The sequence below is a fragment of the Saccopteryx leptura genome, chromosome 3, assembly GCF_036850995.1.
Source record: "Saccopteryx leptura isolate mSacLep1 chromosome 3, mSacLep1_pri_phased_curated, whole genome shotgun sequence".
Classification (NCBI taxonomy): Eukaryota; Metazoa; Chordata; class Mammalia; order Chiroptera; family Emballonuridae; genus Saccopteryx; species Saccopteryx leptura.
In genome coordinates this window covers 86,772,394-86,790,839 of record NC_089505.1, presented here as the reverse complement: position 1 = coordinate 86,790,839, position 18,446 = coordinate 86,772,394, and the positions used below count along the sequence as shown (strand labels likewise).

Genomic DNA, 18,446 nt, shown 5'->3' with positions numbered 1-18,446 from the left:
GAGGGCTCGGAGAGCCAAAGAAGTGACCTGGGCTCCAACTGCCAGGAGGGGAGGGGTCTAACCTGGCCCCACCCCTGCCTCTGAATGACCTTGAAGAAATCACTGCCTCTGGGCTTCCTCTGACTCCTCTGAGGGGGGCAGGTGGCCAAGACCCTGGCAGCTCTATGAAGCAATAGCCCCGGCTGCTGGGAAGGAGGATGGAGAGAGGTGTGGGGGTCCCTGGCCCCAGACACTCTCGGAGACCATCCTCCCCAAATATGCCTGCAGCTGGTCCTGTTCTGTTCCATTACTCAGGGACCCCAGAAAACCACTCTGGCTCTGGGTCCTTTGGTGACATGAAGGTCACTGAGAATTTAGTCAAGGACTAAAGACAGGCTGCTTCCTCTTGGAGTCCCCACAAAAGAAATGCATCCCCTGGGTCTCCAAGAGCAGGGGAGGCCTTCCTTCACCAAGTGCCTGCTGCCCAGTTGCCAAGGCCCAGAACCAACAAAAGGGCAAGTGTAGAGGAGGCCCCTCCCTCCCAGTCCCTCCAGGAAACTGCCTAATCAAGACTCTACCTCTCACTTCCTCCTGAGTCATTTGGGGTTTAGAAGATCCTTGAAAAAGGAAAGAGAGAAAGCCCATGGCATGAAGTCTCAGGAGCTGCCCCGCCCAGAGCTCACTACCCCTTTGACCCCCTCTCCCCCCGCCCTCCCCAGCCCATAGCTGAGACCTTCACCAGGCAAGAAACAGTGTCCTATTGAGCCACCCTCCAGTGTACCAACGTCTCCCCATCCAGGCTCCACATCCAAACTCAAAAGGATTTTGAGCATGAGACCAGGTTCCATACTTTTCATGCTCCCCCCCACCCCACCCCCACCTCACCCCACCCCACAGCCTGGCTCAGTCCACAGAGGCTGCGCAGTGCCCACAGTGGATGGGCAGAGCAGAGAAAGGCACAGGAACTGGACCTTGTGCCTTGGTTCTGCACAGGAAGCCTCCAGCAGGATGCTTCTGAGGCAGGAATGTGCTCTATCCCAGAGCACCCTCAGAGCCATTTAGGCAGGTGTAAACTTGGAGAGCATCCAGTCTCTATGGACATGATCTGAAGAGCCAATGCCCTCTGGGGCCCCCATTGCCAGGGCACAGGGGCAGAAGCCCAGGAACCGCCATGAGCGTGGACGCATTTGTCAAGCCAGCGATCAGGAGGGCAGATGGGATTCTCGGCACGCAGGTCCCCAAACCCTGCAACATGGGGCCTCAGTGCAGCTTCCCTCACAGAGCTGGAGCTCACTCTTGGCATTGGAAAGGGGCTGGCATTTTTGAGGGGGAGAAGAAGTTGCAGAGAGAGAAGAAATCCTGAAACAACAGAGAGTGGGACAGCTGTGGCCTGAACTTGGTGTTCCTGATCCTCGGATGTGGATGTATTAATTTCCATAAATGCTAATAGCTCATTTCCCCAAGAGCTATTACTTATGTCATCTCCCCTTGGATGTGGTTCAACACAGGGTAACAAATGAAAGGGGGGAAGAGGCAGCCCCCAAAGGCAGGTCCCTGCTCTCCATCCAGGTAGCTCAGGTCTGTGTCCTAAGGTGGCCCTGGCTAACTGAGGGCTCAAGACACCCTGCCTTCAGCCCCATAAGCCTTGGTCCCTGTCATGCCAGGAAGCAAAGAAAGTTATCAACCCAAAAATGCTGAATCACAAAGTGAGGCTGGATAGGGACGTGGGGGTGGTGGGGAGGGAGGTAGTGGCCAGGGAGAACGGCACAGGCAGGAAAGGGTGCCCAGGGGCTTTCCACCTGGAGCTCCCCCAGGCTGCTCTAGGCAAAGTGTAGCCCCCCTAGAAGCCTCCAGAACAAACGCCAGGAGTGGAGCTGGGGTGCGCCTGGGTAGGAGGAGGGTGGGAGGTGGGCAGGTAGGTACACAGCTGCCGCTACTGCGGCATGCAGCGGTGCAGTGGCTGGTTCCCTGCGTCCTTCCGGAGCCGCAGCAGGTAGGGAGGTGGCAGGAGAAGGGAACCTGAAGATGCAGCAAGGGCGCAGGGAGGGAGGGGCGTGCACGAAGACTGTGCCGAGGTCCTGGGGAGTGGGGCAAGGTGGAGAGGGCACCCACGGGAGAGACTGCGAGCTGAATGGGTGGGAGGGCGGGGGCAGGGACCAGGAGGGAACGGCAGGGTCAGCCTTCGGGAGCAAAAAGGATGGAGCCACGGGGAGGACCGGCACCAAGCGCGCTCTGACGGGGCTGCGCAGAGGCCGGAGACAGGACGGGGAGAGGGGGTGGGGGGAAGGCGAGGCTCGGCTGCGGGAAGCGGAGGATACAGAGATGGGGCCGTGGGGCACCAGGACGAGGGGAGGGATGAAGTTTGCGGCAGGGGTCGGGGACCGGAGCGGAAAGGTCGGGAGGGATGACAGACAGGGCAGGCAAGGGAGGACGGGATGGGGGAAGGGAGGTGATGGGGAAGGGAGACGATGGAGAAGGAGGTGAGCCAGACCGAGGGAGAAGAGAGGAGGACGGGGGAGGTCGCGGGGACGCGCTGGGGAAGAGGAGATGGAGAATATGCGCGAGCTCGCGAGGGCCCACCGCCGCTCTATCGGTGCGCTGCCGTAGACAGCACAGCCCGCCGGGGTCTCCGCCGGCACTCACCTGGGGGCTCCAGCTCCGGATTCTTAGCCCCGCTCCGGATCTTCCTTCCCGCCCTACCACTGCGACTTGAGCGCGCCCCGGAATCCCGCTCTCTCGGCCAGGTTCCGCCCGCAGCATCTTCACCTCGTGGGACACCCGGGGCTACGCCTCTGCTAGCTTATCATTCGCTGGAATTCACGCCAGTCACATTCCCATTGGCTGAGGGCTCGCAGGACATGCAAATAAGGACGGGCCCGCCGCCGCGCTGATTGGCTGGTGGTGGCAGAGCAAGGACCCTCTCGACTCGGCCTCTGATTGGTCGATGACGGTGACACGGTACGGGATCGCGGCCGGAGAACGCGCGCCGCGCCGCCTAGAGAGGCTCCCCCTGCGGTGGCAGTGGCCGGGGCGTCTTTTGGGCAGTCCTCGGTCTACGAGGCCTACAGCTCCGGTGGACACCGGCTGGCCGCCGGGGCTCTGAGTCCATCGTGGGTCACTTCGTGGAGAGCGTGGGCCTCGTTGCTCCAGGGTGGGCGCGGGCGCGGCGGGCCGGTCTCCTAGGTAACGCGGCCCGCGGCGGGCGGAACCACGTTGGCTGGCCTTGGGGGGAGGCTGGGCACCGCCTCCAGATGCCGGCGCCTCTGAGCGGGCGGGGTCATCGGCTTGGGGTTTGGGGTGCTCCGTACGTCTCTCCGAGGGGGCCCGGTGCCTGCGGGGCGCGGCGGGCGGGTGGGGCGCAGGGCTGTGCCCACCTCAGTTGCATGTCCCCTCTTCGTCTTGACACTTGGTTCGGTCCGGGGCCACTGGTTCCTTAGGCGTCTGGGCTCCTTAGGGCTTAACCTTCGCCCTCTGCTCCTTGACCCTGAGCCCCTCTGCTACCACCCCACCCCCAGCTTAAGGTGGGCGCGGTACGGACAGGCTGGGCTTTGCTGAGACATCCGGCGTTAGTCTTTCTGATTTGGCGTCCCCAGCGGCCTTCCCTGGCCGGAGCCCTGTGGGGGAGCCTCGCTGGGTGCCTGCCCTGGGCTGGGTGCCCATCCCTTGTGGGTGCCCATTGCCTGTTGGTGCCGCCGCCCACGAAGATCTCCAGACTCTCTGGTCTTCGCAGGAGGCTACCCAGCTGCCTGCGTCCTGCGCCCATGACCGACACGCTGCCTTCACCCTCTGCTGTCCAGCCCGCTGACCTCTCGACTGGCTCTGAGCTCACCACCTGGCCCCCTTTTGTGGCCTGGATGGTCCCTCTCCTGCCTGCACCTCCCTCAGACTCAAAGACCTCCCACCTGTGCACGTCTCTTCAACGCCTATCCCCACAGATGGCTGCTTTCTCAGACCCACTCCTCCTTTCTGTGTTGCACTGTCTGGTTTTGGCTGAAGTAGGTGAAGGAAGTCCAGCCTCACGCCTACATGGTTAGAAAAGAGGCCCGGAGATGACCATAGGTAGCCAGCTGGGTTCTAACCCAGGTCTCTCTGTCACAGATCACTGCATCTGATCCTGCTAACTTGTATCCCCCCCCCCCCCCCCTTATACATGCTAGGAGGGCAGGGAGCTTGTCCATTGTGATCAGCAAGGTTTCTCCAGGGTCTGACCCATGGTGGATACTCCAAGATTTCTTGAATGAGGCAATTCCAGACAGTGCTTCATTGGATCTCCACTTACTCCCCCTAAAAGATCTCCAAAGCTTTTGGGTCTCAGTTATTCACGCTCTTGTTCATTTCTGGGAAGGCAGCTTCTCTGGATGGCTCCTCACGGCTCCTGTCCCTCCCTTTCCCGGGATTTTGGCCCAGCTTACTTCATCAGTTCCTCCCCCTCCATCCCCTGCCTGCTTTCAGCCCCCCAGAAAGGAGGCTGGACTAGGCTTGTCCCCTCTGTGCTGCTCCCTCACCCCTTGTCTCTGTCTCCCACTGGACCTTTAGCTTGTTGAACTCAGAGCGTTGGTCAGTCTTGCTCTGTGTGCTGGCCCAGAACAGGTGTTGGTAAGCTGCTGACTGGGTTTGCAGCAGCAAAGACCTCGGGCAACTTCATAGCCCCCTCGTTGGGTAGGTGGGAGACAGACGTAGGGAGGGGCCAGAGACCTTACAGAAGTCAGAGAGAGAGCGAGGACCAGCCCGGTTCCCTGGCCAGTGCTCCCACTCTACCCCTGGCACCTCCTGTCCCTTTACCTCTCCTGGCCTTGGTGGGACAGCGGGGACAGGCATGGTTACAGTGGCTTTGAGGTCAGGCACGGCTGGCTTTGTGACTTTGGAATGGCCATTGAACCTGTGAGCCTCGCTGTCCACCCTGTGAGGCGGGGATGATAATGGTACTTACAGCATTGTTGGAATAATAAGCATGTGAACGTGTTTGTGGGTGCCTGGCTCATCGCGCAGGGCTCAGTACAAGCTGGCATATTTCCTTTGTGTCACCCCTCCCCAGCTCATTGTACCCTTTTCTTGGAAAAGCATGGAGTCCTCCTGTTTTCTCATTATTGTTCGTCTGGCCCCAGGGGCTGCTCTGCCCTCCCTCCACAGCGATCTCAATTCCTCCACGAGACCACAAGACCATGTGAGCATTGACTCACTCCTCAGCCATGAGGACTGCATCCCCACCTCGCGGGGCACGGTCTTGTAGGATAGCAGTAACTGAGCGGTGTGGGGACTCCTGCGCCAGGATCCCATGGGAGCCACTGGTACGGGAATGGGTGCTCACCCTGAGAAGGTGGCATTTGATGTGACTCTCAAAGGACAAGGAGGCATTACTCAGGGTTGTGTGTGTGTGGTTGTGTCTGTCTAATGTCTGAGAGGAACTGGTGTAGGGCAGCATGGAGGTGGGGTGGAGGAGGGCTGGGGGGCAGCTTTTTTAGGGGGTTGGGAAGGTGTCGCAGCCCCTGCAGCTGCCTGGGCTCCTACCCCAGGAGCCTGTGTCCCAGGTGTCCGCCTCTATTGCCCATGCAGACTGTTGCCGCCTGCCTCCACCTGCCCCCCTGCCCCCCCCCCCCCGTTCAGTGTTTGGATTTTGGGTGGCTGTTTCTTTCAGAATGGATGCCTCCTTCCCTGTGTGTGTTCTCTGGGACAGCTGGGGGCCATCTTGTGCCCCCCCATAAGGGTGAACAGGGACACGAGTGTCCTTCAGCAACACCTACTGGCCCACAGTCACGCAGGGAAGGGGGAGGAGGTACTGGGTCAGGGATGGGGCAGGTGAGCGAAGTCTAGAGCCACCTGCAGAGATGCAGTCCTGGAGTGGGGTGGGGGGGATGGGGATGCGGGGCAGGCCTCCTTCCGTGGTGGTGCGTGGTATGTGCTCTGCCCGCGCTCTGAGGCAGGAAGGACTTCCTCTGTGCAATCCTCTGTGCAGACCTCCATCAGTCTGTTAGGGCACTTGCTTTGTATGAATAGACATCCCAAAAAACATTTCTTTGGAAAAAAAAAATGCTTGGGTGTCAACTTTAAATTTCTGTTTGCTTTTGTGAATATTTATTGAGTTCTGATGGTGAGCCCGCTACCAAGGACACAGAAAGGCTCCTCTATAAGCAGTTGGCCTGTGAGCAGATGAGTCCAGGGCAGGTGGTAGCAAGGGAAGCACAGGTGGCGGCCCTGTGGGCTTAGTGGCTGGACCCTGGGGCCTCCCAGGAGTCCTCCCAGACAGGTGGCTCTCCCACCAGGTATGGATCAGGCGTCTTCTTACATGTTGTGGACACCTGTGTGAGTCCGTGGCTTCTGTAACAAGTTACCACAAAGCGGATGGCTTAAAGCAACACAAGTTTATCCTCTCACAGGTCTGGAGGCTGGAATTCTGAAATCTGTCTCCCTGGGCTAGAGTCACAGTGCTGGCAGGGTGGGTTCCTTCTGGAGGCTCAAGGGGCGCATCTGTTTCCTTGCCTTTTCCCGTTGCCAGAGGCTGTCTGCACTCCTTGGCTTCTGGCTCCTTCCTCCACCTTCACATCCCTCCCCGCTTCCGTGGTTGCCTGGCCTTTGCTCTGAGCCCTCCTGCCTTTCTTGTAAGGACCCTTTGGACTGTGTGAGGCTCACCGGGCTAATCCAGGATGAATCCCCCCCCCCCTTGTTCCTTCCCGGTAATCATATGGGTGAGTGACCAAAATACAGGGTGGGGGTTGGCACCTGCCAATGACCTCCCCATCCCTGCTCCATTCAAGTCCTCCAGTCCGTCTTGCACTTTGGGTGGACCTGTTCCTCCTGCGGGAGTTTCCGTCATCCTTCACTGTTCCCTCGGAACGTGCAGTCTCTGAGTTACGTGGGCCTTCCAGATATTGACACACTTAACCGTGCAATTTCAAGGATCACTTTTGCCGCAGTCGGCGTGGCCCCTCCCCTCGGAGACGCCTTTGAGAAGGTGTCAGGCTCACGGTGGAGGATGCAGATTTTCTTGATTCTAAGTCCTCGAAGTGACAGGCTCCTTTTGTTCACGTTGGACAGAGCTGCCAAGTGCGAGTCTGAATAAGCAGGTTTTGTTGCTCAGCCGTTCTTTCCCGGAGAAGCGGCGTCTTGCTGTGTGAACAAAGCCGCCTGTGCGGGCTCACGGCCTGGGCCCATTATGGCCCTGCTCCGTCAGCGCAAATGTCAACGCTGCGAAAAAGGCCGATCCGTGTGGATGTTATGAAAACAGCTCTGACCTTGTGGGGCCCCTTGACCAGCCTGGGGGACCCCCAGAGGCTTGGGGACCACGTTTACAGAATTGCTGGTGGAGGAGACCAACCCGCTGCCTTTTTTCACTTGTCACTTAAACGTACAGAAATTCAGCCTCTTGTCAAAGCCAAAGCCTTAAGGTTTTTTTTTGTCAGCAGAAAAGAACCTCGAGAAGGTTTAGATCCCTTGTCTGGCCGAGAGGCAGATGCCACCCTGAGTGAGCCAGGTCTCCAAGCAGCCTGTGACGCTCAGAACCTGTCCCTCACTGGCTTCAGCAACAAGGGACACTTCCTGTAACTGAGCTGCCCTGGGTCCCTGGGTCCGCTTGATGACATCCGGGCCCCGTGGCCCTTGCTCTGGTTCTGCTCCTTGCTCTGGTTCTGCTCTGCCTGCTTTCTATGTGTGTCTGCAGGTGGGTGCCCCCCCACCCCCGGGCCCCTGGCAGCTTCAGGCTGATGGCCTCTCTGCTCCAGGAGCCGTGGAGAAGAGTGTCTCATGCTCAACAGCAGAAGCTCTGGGATTGGCATCTTGTTGGCTCCAACTGGGTCCTGCTCCCCAGTCCTGTCCAAGATCGCCCTAGTGCCCAAGGCCCGGTGCCCCGTGCAGTCCTTAGCCTCCACAGCTATGCAGAGCAGCCCTCCTGTGTCTGTCCCCAAGCCAGTCCCCAAGGCCAGGGTAGTCGGGCTCTGGTTGGCTTGCGAGCAGAGGGGCAGAAAGGTTCTCTGAAGCGAGACGGGCCCACTTAGCAGGGGAAGGCGGCGTGGGTGCCAGCCTACCACCCCTGGGTGTGGAGGTGTGGAATTGCAGGGTGTGGGTTTCGGGGATGTTGGGTCCTCTGGGATGCAGTGGGGGGCAGGAGACTTTCAGGATTTTCTCTGAGCACTGTGGTCCTTACACCCTGTTTCTTTCTATGAACATGAATTGGTGCAGGTGATCATAGAGGCCTAAGGGACCCACAGACCGGCAGAATGCATGACTGGCACCAGATTTTTGAGCAAAATGTGCAGGTCCCTCCCCACCCACAGAGAGCACGCCAGCCCTCAAAGGAATCGACGGCATTTCAGTGTGTCCTAAAGTGGCTTGATGGGCCGCTAACCAAGCAGGTAAAGAAATTTGCTATTTATTGTCAAACACACATTATTGCTGCTCTCAGCTGGGAGACTATGGATTTTCACTCATTTATCTGAGTCTCCCCACTGTACCCATTCCCTTGGGCCTTGGCAGTATTCAGAGGCAAAGTGTCCCATCAGCAAAGAGAATAACATGACTCAGCGACTCTGTCAGCACTTTTGACACTGGGTAAGGGTTTCTTTCTGCCCACAGTGGAGCAATTTTAAAACCCAGGCGATCTGATTTCCTGGGTTCTGTCTGTGCCAGGTTGTTTGCAAGAGGTGGCTTTGCGCACGGCTTGGCACGGCCTGCTTTTTGCCTGGCAGGAGAACTGGGGGCAGAGCCCTATACTCGGATGTACCACAGCCTTCTGCACACTTGGGTCCTGGCTTCAGACCCTGCATGCATCCACCTGTGCCTTCAGCCAGCAGGGAACCTGTGCTTCCCATCCAACCCCCACGGGATTGGGTTGTTCTGGTGAGGCCCGTGGGGATGCCCAGGAAGGGTCCTGGCCTGCCCGTGAGAACACGCGGCTGCCAGACCCCAGGGGGTTTGGCTGCACAAGACTGTCCAGTGTTGCTGTTGGCAGAGCGAGTCCCCATGCACTGAGAGTGGTAGGGGCCTGGGTCTGCGAAATCCCATCTTGCATGGCTCAGTCCCCCATGTGGCCGAGCGCCCCTTTGTCCCTGACGCTGCATTAGGTCCTGTGGCACCTGACTTGTGCTCATCCATTTCCTCCTCACAACGGTACTGAGAACTAGGGACTGTCCTCACCCCCGTTTCACAGAGGAGGAGACAACCCCAGAGCAGTGAAGCGGTTGCCCGGGGTGATACAGCTCTGGCTGGCCAGCTGGCATTCCAACCCAAGGTGGACTGGCTCCGGCGGCTCCTGCCCTCTGGGAGCTCACGAGATAGTGGACAGCTGTCTCTTTGTCCCTAGGAACTCCATGGCGGAAGTTTATTTGTGTTTGAAAAGACAATCCCTGTGGTTGAAAATGTACAAAGGCTCACAGAGCAGTGTTCCGTCCCAAAGAGTCCCCGCAGTGGCCGGTGTCCCACCCTGGACACAGCCGGGGCCACCTGCCTTCATATGGCTTTCCAGAAATTCTAGGGAAACACAGCCAGGAACCGTCCCTGTATTGCCTTGCTGTAAAGGAAGTGTTCTGGACATGTCAGTGATTGTGACATTACGTGCAGAATTTCTTATTTGTTCATGAGACATTCTGGGACTTCTCTGGATGTGTGACCGTTGTGTCTCCAGGCCGTCACTGGTGAACACACAGGCTCTCTCCAGTGTGCTATTGCAGACACTGCGACAATAAATACCTTCATTTACATTATTATTTTTCACGTACATACATCTGTAGGATAATTCTTAAAACTGAAAAAATTTTTAAAGACTTATCTATTTTAGAGAGAGGAGAGGATAAGAGAGAGAGAAAGAGGGAAAGAGGGAAAGGGGGGAGGAGCAGGAAGCATCAACTCCCATATGTGCCTTGACTGGGCAAGCCCAGGGTTTCGAACCAGCGACCTCAGCGTTCCAGGTTGAAGCTTTATCCACTGCACCACCACAGGTCAGGCTACAAGTGGAATTCTTGATCCCAAATCATGTTAAAAACGATCACGTAAGACCCACCTATTAGTTGTTTATAAAAAAGCACACTTTAAACCTTAAGCCATGAACTGTATGTGTGAAGTAAAAGGTTGAGAAAGAGGCCTTGTGAACACGAGACATGCGGAAGCTCTGTGGCGACGCTCGTGTCAGACACAGCAGACGGCAGGCTGGACGGTGCTACCAGAGACAGACGCTTTGTAACGATGATGGTAATCCAGAAGACACGACGGTCCCAAATGTGTCTGCCTCTGTGTTGGGGCCCCCAGACCACCCCCAGGTTTGCTGATTCTCTGGGAGAGCTCAGCGTGACTCAGCTGCAGTCACCCTCACAGGAAAGGCCTTTCTTTTTTTTTTTTCATTTTTCTGAAGCTGGAAACAGGGAGAGACAGTCAGACAGACTCCCGCATGCGCCCGACCGGGATTCACCCGGCACGCCCACCAGGGGCGACGCTCTGCCCACCAGGGGGCGATGCTCTGCCCATCATGGGCGTCGCCATATTGCGACCAGAGCCACTCTAGCGCCTGAGGCAGAGGCCACAGAGCCATCCCCAGCGCCCGGGCCATCTTTGCTCCAATGGAGCCTTGGCTGCGGGAGGGGAAGAGAGAGACAGAGAGGAAAGCGCGGCGGAGGGGTGGAGAAGCAAATGGGCGCTTCTCCTATGTGCCCTGGCCAGGAATCGAACCCGGGTCCTCCGCACGCTAGGCCGATGCTCTACCGCTGAGCCAACCGGCCAGGGCGAAAGGCCTTTCTACAGCAAGAGGATACAGAGCACGGTCAGCAGGGAGGGCGGTGGGGAAGTCCGGGGTAAGTGGGCACAAGCTTCCAGGGTCCCCGGCCAGAGGTCCCACAGGATCCACTTAACCTCCCCTGCCCCCCAGCACTGACTTGTTACGCTATACTTAAATTGTCCCCCACTAAGGAAGCTTGTTAGAGACTCAGTGCCTAGAGTCTCTAAAAAAAACACAATAAAAACTCAGTGTTTATGGGGGGGACTGGTCACACAGACACTGTCTTTCTAGCATGTTCCAATGTTCTGGATTCTTAGAGGGAAGCAGGTGTTCGGCTTACACCGCTTTGTACAAACAGGTCAGCACAGTGAGCCATGCCTATCTGTCAGGGTGGTGGGAACCCTCCCGAAATCTCAGTTCCCAGATTCCAGCCCAGGGCCAGCCGGTGAGCTGTGAGCCAGCCTTTCAGAATGTGACAGGCCTTCTGTGACAACTTCTGGGCGCAACACCCAATAACACGGCTCTTCACTGCGTGAAGCAAAATTGTGGAGAAATAAATGGAACTACATACAGGTCACCATCATAACTGGAGACTGTTCACTCTCTCCTGTTGATAGAACAGATAGACCAAACCAATCGGGAGGGTTTGGAAGGTCTGAACAACACCATCAGCTGCCTCAACCTACCCTGTCATCTCAAAACGGCTCCCAGCAGCTAGAATACACATTCTTCTTAAGTATTTGGGGCATTCGGCGAGATAGAGCATCTGCTAGGAGGCCATAAAGAGAAGTCTCAATAACTTTAAAAGGGTTGAAATGATAAAAGAATGTGCATTCACCGACTGATACATTGTTCAGTTAGAAATCATGATAATAAGATAGGAAATCTTCAAATAGTAGAAAATTAACACACTACTGACCAACCTATTGGTCAAAGAAAACTTCATAGAGAAATTATGATTTGAACCAAGTAATGGAAGAACATGCTGAGCTCCGTGGGGTGCAGCTAACGCAATCCTTTGTGGGAGACGTGTAGCTTTCTGCAACGCTCACTGAAAAGAAAAAAGGTATGAAGTCAGTGGACCTCAGGTCTTTTTAGAATCTAGATAAAAAGAACGAATGAAACATCTAGAAATTAGATGAAGGAAGTAGTAAGTATATGAGCAGACATGAGTGAAGGGCAAGTAATATGGAAAATCAGCAAAGCTAGAATCGAATTTTTTGAAAAGATGAAAAATCTTGATTACCCCCACCCCCTCCCAGCAAGACTGCACGAGAAAAGAGAAAACAGAAGACCGACCATATTAGGAAGCATCACTACAAAGCCTACAGGTGGTACAAAGAGAATTGGGCTACTGTGAAGAGCTTACGAGCCGATAAATTCATTGCCAGTTGCCCCAGTAGCAGAAGGATTTAGGCCAGAGTGGAAGCTCACTGCAGGTGTGTGGCTGTAGGAAAGAACATGTCTCTGTAGTCTGGTCGCTTTGTCTGTATTTGTAACTGTGATGTCTCAGTTCTCAGAGATCTCCTTTTGCTTTGCTAATTACCATCTCAAGAGATCATGTTCTCAAGTTGGGGATTTAGAGTTTGTGGTGATGCCAGGAAGGATTCACTTGATTGTACACGATTAAAAAAAAATAAAACCCATTCAAAACAGCTTGAGCTAGAGGTAATTTATTAATGCATAACAAACCCATAGTTGTGAGCTTCAGGTGTGGCTTGATCCAGGGTCTCACATGATGTCACCTGGACTTTTCTCTCTTGGCTGCACATGGTGTCGGATGCCTTTGTCCCTGCAGCCCCTGGCTATTGTGTCTCCTTGGCTCTCGCGAGCCTCAGTCCATGTTTGTGCCCAGGGGCTTGTGTTCTGAGAGATGGTTCCTGGAAAGGAACTTGAGACTGAGAGCAGGGGACAGACGCCGCCCAGTCAGTTTTGCCAGGTTGGCCATGAGCCCCTGTGGGATGGCTTGTGACATTGAGAGCCCTCCAGGTCTGACCCCTTCTGTCTCCTAGGGAGTGCTGGAGGTGCTGTCGGAGGTGGGGTGCCATCTCCGTGTGTCCCTGTTTGATGTCACCTACCGACACTTCTTCGGGAGGACATGGAAGACCACAGCGAGGCCCGTGGAGCTGCTTGTGAGGCAGCCATCCAGGATCGTCTTTAACGAGGTGGTGGGCAGTGGGTGGCGGGGCCCTGGGGTGGGTGTGTCGGGGGGTTCACCGGACCTGGGGTCACGAGCAGTACACCTCAGACCCTAGAGCAGTGTGACCGAGCCACAGACCCGGCATCGCAACTCTGGGCTTGGGGCGGGCACTTGTGTCCAAACAACCTGTGTGGTAGCCAAGAGTCCTAAACGGAGGAGAGTGCGCTGCTCCGCTTGGACCGCAGGCTGGGGGCACGTGGGGTCTTGTCACCTTCAAGGAAGCTTGGGGTGCTTGGAACAAAGGAATTGTTGCTCTCATTCAATCACCTGTTTTTCTTCCTGTGGCCCCCCCCCCCCCCGTGCCCTTTTCTGCCCACAGTGGAGCAGTTTTAAACTCAGGTAGATCTGATTTCCTGGGTTATCTCTGAGCCAGGTTGTTTGCAAGAGGTGGCCTTGTGCACAGCTTGGCACAGCCTGCTTTTGGCCTGGCGGTGAGAACCGGGGGCTGAGCCCTGGGCTTGGACGTACGGTAGCCTTCTGCCCACTTGGGCCCTTGCTCTGGGCTTTACGTCCACCGGTGCCTTCGGCTGGCAGGCATCTCGCTTTTAAGATGAGCAAATTGACACTTAGACATAAAATGACCTGTCCAGGTAGCGGATGGCAGAGCGTGGACTTGACCCATGCCTCCTGCCTCCAGACGGAGCAGGTAGCTTGACACTGGTGGACAGTGTGACTGGCCCGCATGGCGCCATGTCCGGCTGCCCTGTGGATGGCTGTGTTCTGTCCCAACTTGGCAGCGCCACGTCCACTGCGTTTGTCTAGGGCCTGTGCGGACGGTGGATGGGACGGGCGTGGTACTCACAGGCTGGACTTGTGGTCTGTGGAGGGTGGCACTCCAAAGCAGCTAACAGAGCAATTGTAGGTGGTGGTAACTTCTCAGCAGGACAAGGGCGGGAGAAGGTGCTGCGGAGGGCCCCTGTGCAGAGCTGCTGTCTGAGCCAGGCCTATGGGAGTGGGACGAGCGGACGGCGGGCATGTGGGGGGAGCCCAGGAGCCAGGGTGCGGTGGGCTTCCCGACACAGCGGATCTGTGGTTTGAGTCCTGTGGGCACGGTCGCCGGGGTTGAGAGGGCCGTGCTGTGTTGGCTGATCTTTCTCGTGTGTGCAGCGAGGCCCACGGAAGCCCGCTATTGTGACAGTTGGTACAGTGACTAATGAAGGCGGCAGTGGGCCTAGCCGTCCTTGGAGACCTCACTGTGTAACCACAGCCTGAGGTGCCCTTTTTCTACTGGGGACTGTTCTGGCCTAGCCATGAGGTTGCGGTGCGGGGGGGGGGGGGGGGCTGGCTGGGCACACGCTGAGCCTCGCAGACTTAGGGCCCTGTGGCCGGGGTTGGGGGGTGTTGATGCTGACAGGCACCCTAACTTAACACGGCAGGAGACGGAGATAATGCAGAGGTTAGGAAGGTGACATAAAACCGTGATAAAGTGTGTCCTGGGGATAAAAAGTGTGCCTGATAGTCAGATTGTCAAACAGCTTGTGCAAACGCCTCTTACAGGTCTCCCCGGCCGGCTGTGCCAGAGAGAGAGGTTTGTGCTGTAAACCTCGTGTGCGACCGTGGGCAGCTCCTCAGCGCTGCCCCTGCACAGCACACGGCACCCGCACTCATGCCTGGGACAGGAAAAGGTGTGTCATCAGCGGTGGTGGCCCTGATGGTGCTGGTGACCTGGCCAGGGCTCAGCCTCCGCCACCTCAGGGGGCCTTCTGGGGACTTTCAGGGCCAGCATTGTCATGCTGAGGCCCAAGGAAGCCCAGTATTGTGACAGTCACTGACCCATGAAGCTGGTAGTGACATAGCCATGCCCTCCTGGGAGTTCCACAGGCCAAGCTTTGGCTCACAAGCACATTTATGTCCTCTTGTCCTCAGCATCCTCCTCTGGAGGTCAGTATTATGTTGCCTCCTTAAAGAGCAACCTAGCAGGTCATGAGGCCATGTTTATGCAAGCAGGTGGACCTGGGGAGGCCGGCTCCATGCTTTGACCACAGGGACTGTCCCGGGGACTTCTAACCCTGTGTGTCCCTGTGAAAGAGTGCTGCTCTGCGTGGCGGGACAGGGCTGTGGTCTGAAGTCACACAAGGGTGCTTTGCAGTCACTGAGGACCCGAGCTGAGTCCCCGCTCTGTGTCCCACTCAGAGGGGTGGGGCTGTCCATCGCAGCGCAGCCACAGCCTGAGAAGAGGTGCGTGTGGCGGCCCGCCGCCTGCCCTGATGCGCCCGGCTGCGGGAACCCTCCAGAGCTGAAGGCACTGTCAGCGCGCCTCCTGGGTGGTGTGTCTCCCCCTGCACTGCTTCTGCCACTCAGGTTGGGGAGGCGTCAGGTGTCACTGCGCCCGGGAGCTGTGTGCAGGGCCCCAGCTCGCAGCTCAGCTCCCAGTTGGGGAAACCGAGATTCGGTCCCAGGTTCTGAGTCTGGGCTCCGAGTCTGCTCCAGCTCAGCCCCCGCCATTTTCCCCTTGTGTCCCCACTGCGCTGGGCGTGAGGACGGGATGGGGGTTAGAGAGGATCGCAGTCCTTATGCTTCTGGAAACATCTGCACTCTTAGTCTTGTTGTTGCTGGGGTGGAGCACACAGCTGGGTACGTGGGTCAGCAGAGTGTTCCTGGTCCGGAGCCGATGCCCGAGCGGCAGGGCCCAGGGAAAGCGGTTCTCCAGCTGCGGCGCCCTCGGTGGGCAGCAGAGGCCACTGTTGCCCCGGGAATGAGTCCGGCCGCCACTGCCAAGCGGCAGCCTCCACGCCCAGCCCCTGCTCTCGGTCCTTGCTGTTCAGAAGACAGCAAAGCAGGTTTTGTTCAAGCTCAGTGAGCTCCAGAGACGTCCTCCTGTGGTGTGTGCATGTGCATGTGTGTGCGTGTGCCCCCATGTGTACGTGCACATCGGCACTGTGTGGGGCTGTCCCTGGGGACCGGGGGCTGGTCACGTGGCTGCATCATGCTGGGGTTGCTCCGCCTGCCCCCCCCAATGGGAATAGAGACAAATATAGTTTGACCTTTTCAGAGGGGGTGGAGGTATTTGTTGGAGGTCTCAGTCTGACTTCACCACTGCCTGTGTATTTCTGGCTTTACCGATCAGCAAGGGTGTCTGACCTGGGGTCGCCGGCCGCCTGTATCAGGGGCCACGTTGGGACTCGGTGTAGCTCTCCTGCCAAGTGTGGGTTAGTAAGTCGCCCTGAGTGCCCTGGTTGGATTGTGCTGCTGGTGTAAGACGGAGCCCTGGAAGAAGGTGCTGTTGAATCACCCTGCAGAAAAAGACTTTGCAAAAGGAAGTCTGGCCTTGACCCCGAGCTGGGTGCTTTTCTGGGGCCGGGATCTGCTGGCGGAGCCCAGCGATCAGCCCGGGCCCCTCTCTCAGCTCAGCTGGCCGTGGGCTCTCCTTCGAGACCACCCCTCGTGGAGGGGACTGCCCCTCGTTCCTGCCAAGACGGCTCATAATTCACTCAGCCTCCCAAAAGTTGTCTTTTAAAAACTAATCTTGGAGGACAAAGTACCATGCAGTTTTTACATTTTCTTCCCGAGATGGACATAATTCTCCTGTAAATTCCTTCCTGAGCTAACCACGCTCAGCCTGTCGGTGACAGGCTCATCTTTCCTGCTTTCTTTGGGGGCAATGGGACAGGAATCCTAGGGGCTCTGTGCAGACAGCCGAGACTCTGCCCAGGGCCCCCTCCCTGAGCCCGCATCCGCCCAGGTGTTGCTAAGGTAACAGGCGGTCAGCTGCCGTCCTTGGGACACAGGTAACTGGGCTGCTTCCCCTTCCCATGGCCCCCACCAGTGAGACACGACTAGAATGTTCTTCCTTGTCAGTGAGAGCGATGTCACTTCCCCTTGGAAGCGGGGCTACAGGGAGTGTCAGGGCCACCCCATGGGACTCCAGGGAGTCTCTCAGATGACTGGAGCAGTCCCCCCCACCCCATGGGCCCACCTGGCCTGTCGTGATCCTGGTGCTGCCCTTGGTACAGCACGGCAAAGGCAGGAAACCAGCTTGTTTCTGGGAGAGCGTCTCCCAGAGAGAGCGAGCGTGACTGTCCTGTCCCCCTGAGGACGGCCCCTCTCCTCTCAGGCTCAAGAGCAGCCACCCCCGGGCGAATTCGAGCCAGGAAGCGGGGTGACAGATGGTTCTAGGAGAAACGATGTCTCTCCAGGATGCGTCTGGTGTTGGGACTTAGTTGTGTGGGGGTTTAACTGTCGACCTCGGGGGCGGTGCCAGGGTGTGAATCTGTCGGCTTGTGTCGTGTGCTCACTCCAGTGATGGGGGAGGTTTGCCTGCAGGTTGTAGCTGGTTCGCTCACTTACTTTTCCGAGCCAGCCAGGAGTTATTCTCCAGCGGTGCAGGGCCAGCGCTGGCCTTTGTTGTAGGGTTTGCTGTAAGAGGGCCATGTTGACTGGAGCCCCATCGGGCTGCTCTATTCTGGGCTTTTGGGCTGCGCACTTGACCTCCTGGCTCTGAACTTGCCACCTGTACAGCAGGGATGCAGCGTGCTCATGGGGCCCTGTGGGTACGGAGTGGTCTCCTCCTGCCCAGCGGGGCGCTCACGGGGTCCTGTGGGTACGGAGTGGTCTGCTCCTGCCCAGCGGGGCGCTCACGGGGTCCTGTGGGTACGGAGTGGTCTGCTCCTGCCCAGCGGGGCGCTCACGGGGTCCTGTGGGTACGGAGTGGTCTGCTCCTGCCCAGCGGGGCGCTCACGGGGTCCTGTGGGTACGGAGTGGTCTCCTCCTGCCCAGCGGGGCGCTCACGGGGTCCTGTGGGTACGGAGTGATCTGCTCCTGCCCAGCGGGGCGCTCACGGGGTCCTGTGGGTACGGAGTGGTCTCCTGCCCAGCAGGGAGTTCACGGGGCCCTGTGGGTACGGAGTTGGTCTCCTCCTCCTGGCTAGGCCCCAGTGGGCTTTCCTTAGTGACATGGGCTGGGTCTTGGCTGGTGGCCCAGCTCTGCCTTGGAGCTGGATGTACAGGTGGATGAGGTGTTCAAGTCACATGGTCATTCTAGACAGGTCATCACCCTTAGGGCACAGACATTCTGGGCCTGGTGGTTCTGCAGGTGGTTCCACAGGTTTGGGATGTCTCCATGGCTGCGCTCCACCCAGAGGCGTGGGTGCTCCTCACTCTGGAATGGGAGACCTGCATCCCCGGAGGAGAGCATGGCTGACTGGGGTGCACTGTGCTCGGGGCGTTCTGCCTCGGGACAGGCTGTGTCCTGGAGCCCCCTGTGAGCCACTTGGAGAAGAGTGGGCAGAGGGAAGTGGCAGGAAGTGCTTGTGAGTTACCGGCCCCCTTGCAGATGGTCAGTTGGAGGCTTGTGGACAGACCAGCTTGTGGTCTGGTCCCCTCTCCCTGGCCTGGTCGCCCGGCCTTATCCTTTGCTCGGGACTGAGGACTGTGGGTCACCAGGTGGGCTGGTGGTGTGCAGTTGGGAATTCGTGGCTGCAGCCCCTCCACGATGGCACATTATCAGAGGCCCAACTTTGGTGAAAAATGGAAACTTGGCCCTGAGGCAGAGTGGTGTGCTCGCCTTTGACAATGAAGGCGGGGAGACAGGAGCCTCTGGTGATTTATTGATCTGTTCACCCCATCAGGGCAG

At 57.6% G+C, this 18,446-nt stretch overlaps 2 protein-coding genes across 5 annotated transcripts in view; one reads left to right on the top strand and one right to left on the bottom strand.

Moving 5' to 3' along the window:
* Positions 1-2,744, bottom strand: part of KCNAB2 (potassium voltage-gated channel subfamily A regulatory beta subunit 2) — an 80,407-nt gene extending 77,663 nt beyond the window's left edge. For 2 of the 4 annotated variants that reach the window (XM_066374885.1, XM_066374889.1), the window contains exon 1: positions 2,623-2,744. The gene's annotated coding sequence lies outside the window, so the exon portion shown is untranslated. The remainder of the gene's footprint in view (positions 1-2,622) is intronic. The other 2 variants (XM_066374890.1, XM_066374891.1) reach the window with 1 other exon arrangement.
* Positions 2,745-2,860: 116 nt separating this feature from the next.
* Positions 2,861-18,446, top strand: part of NPHP4 (nephrocystin 4) — an 86,962-nt gene continuing 71,376 nt past the window's right edge. The window contains exons 1-3 of the mRNA XM_066374881.1: positions 2,861-3,162; positions 8,152-8,324; positions 12,688-12,840. Of these exons, the coding sequence (XP_066230978.1) occupies positions 8,190-8,324; positions 12,688-12,840 (288 nt within the window). The 5' untranslated portion in view covers positions 2,861-3,162; positions 8,152-8,189. The remainder of the gene's footprint in view (positions 3,163-8,151; positions 8,325-12,687; positions 12,841-18,446) is intronic.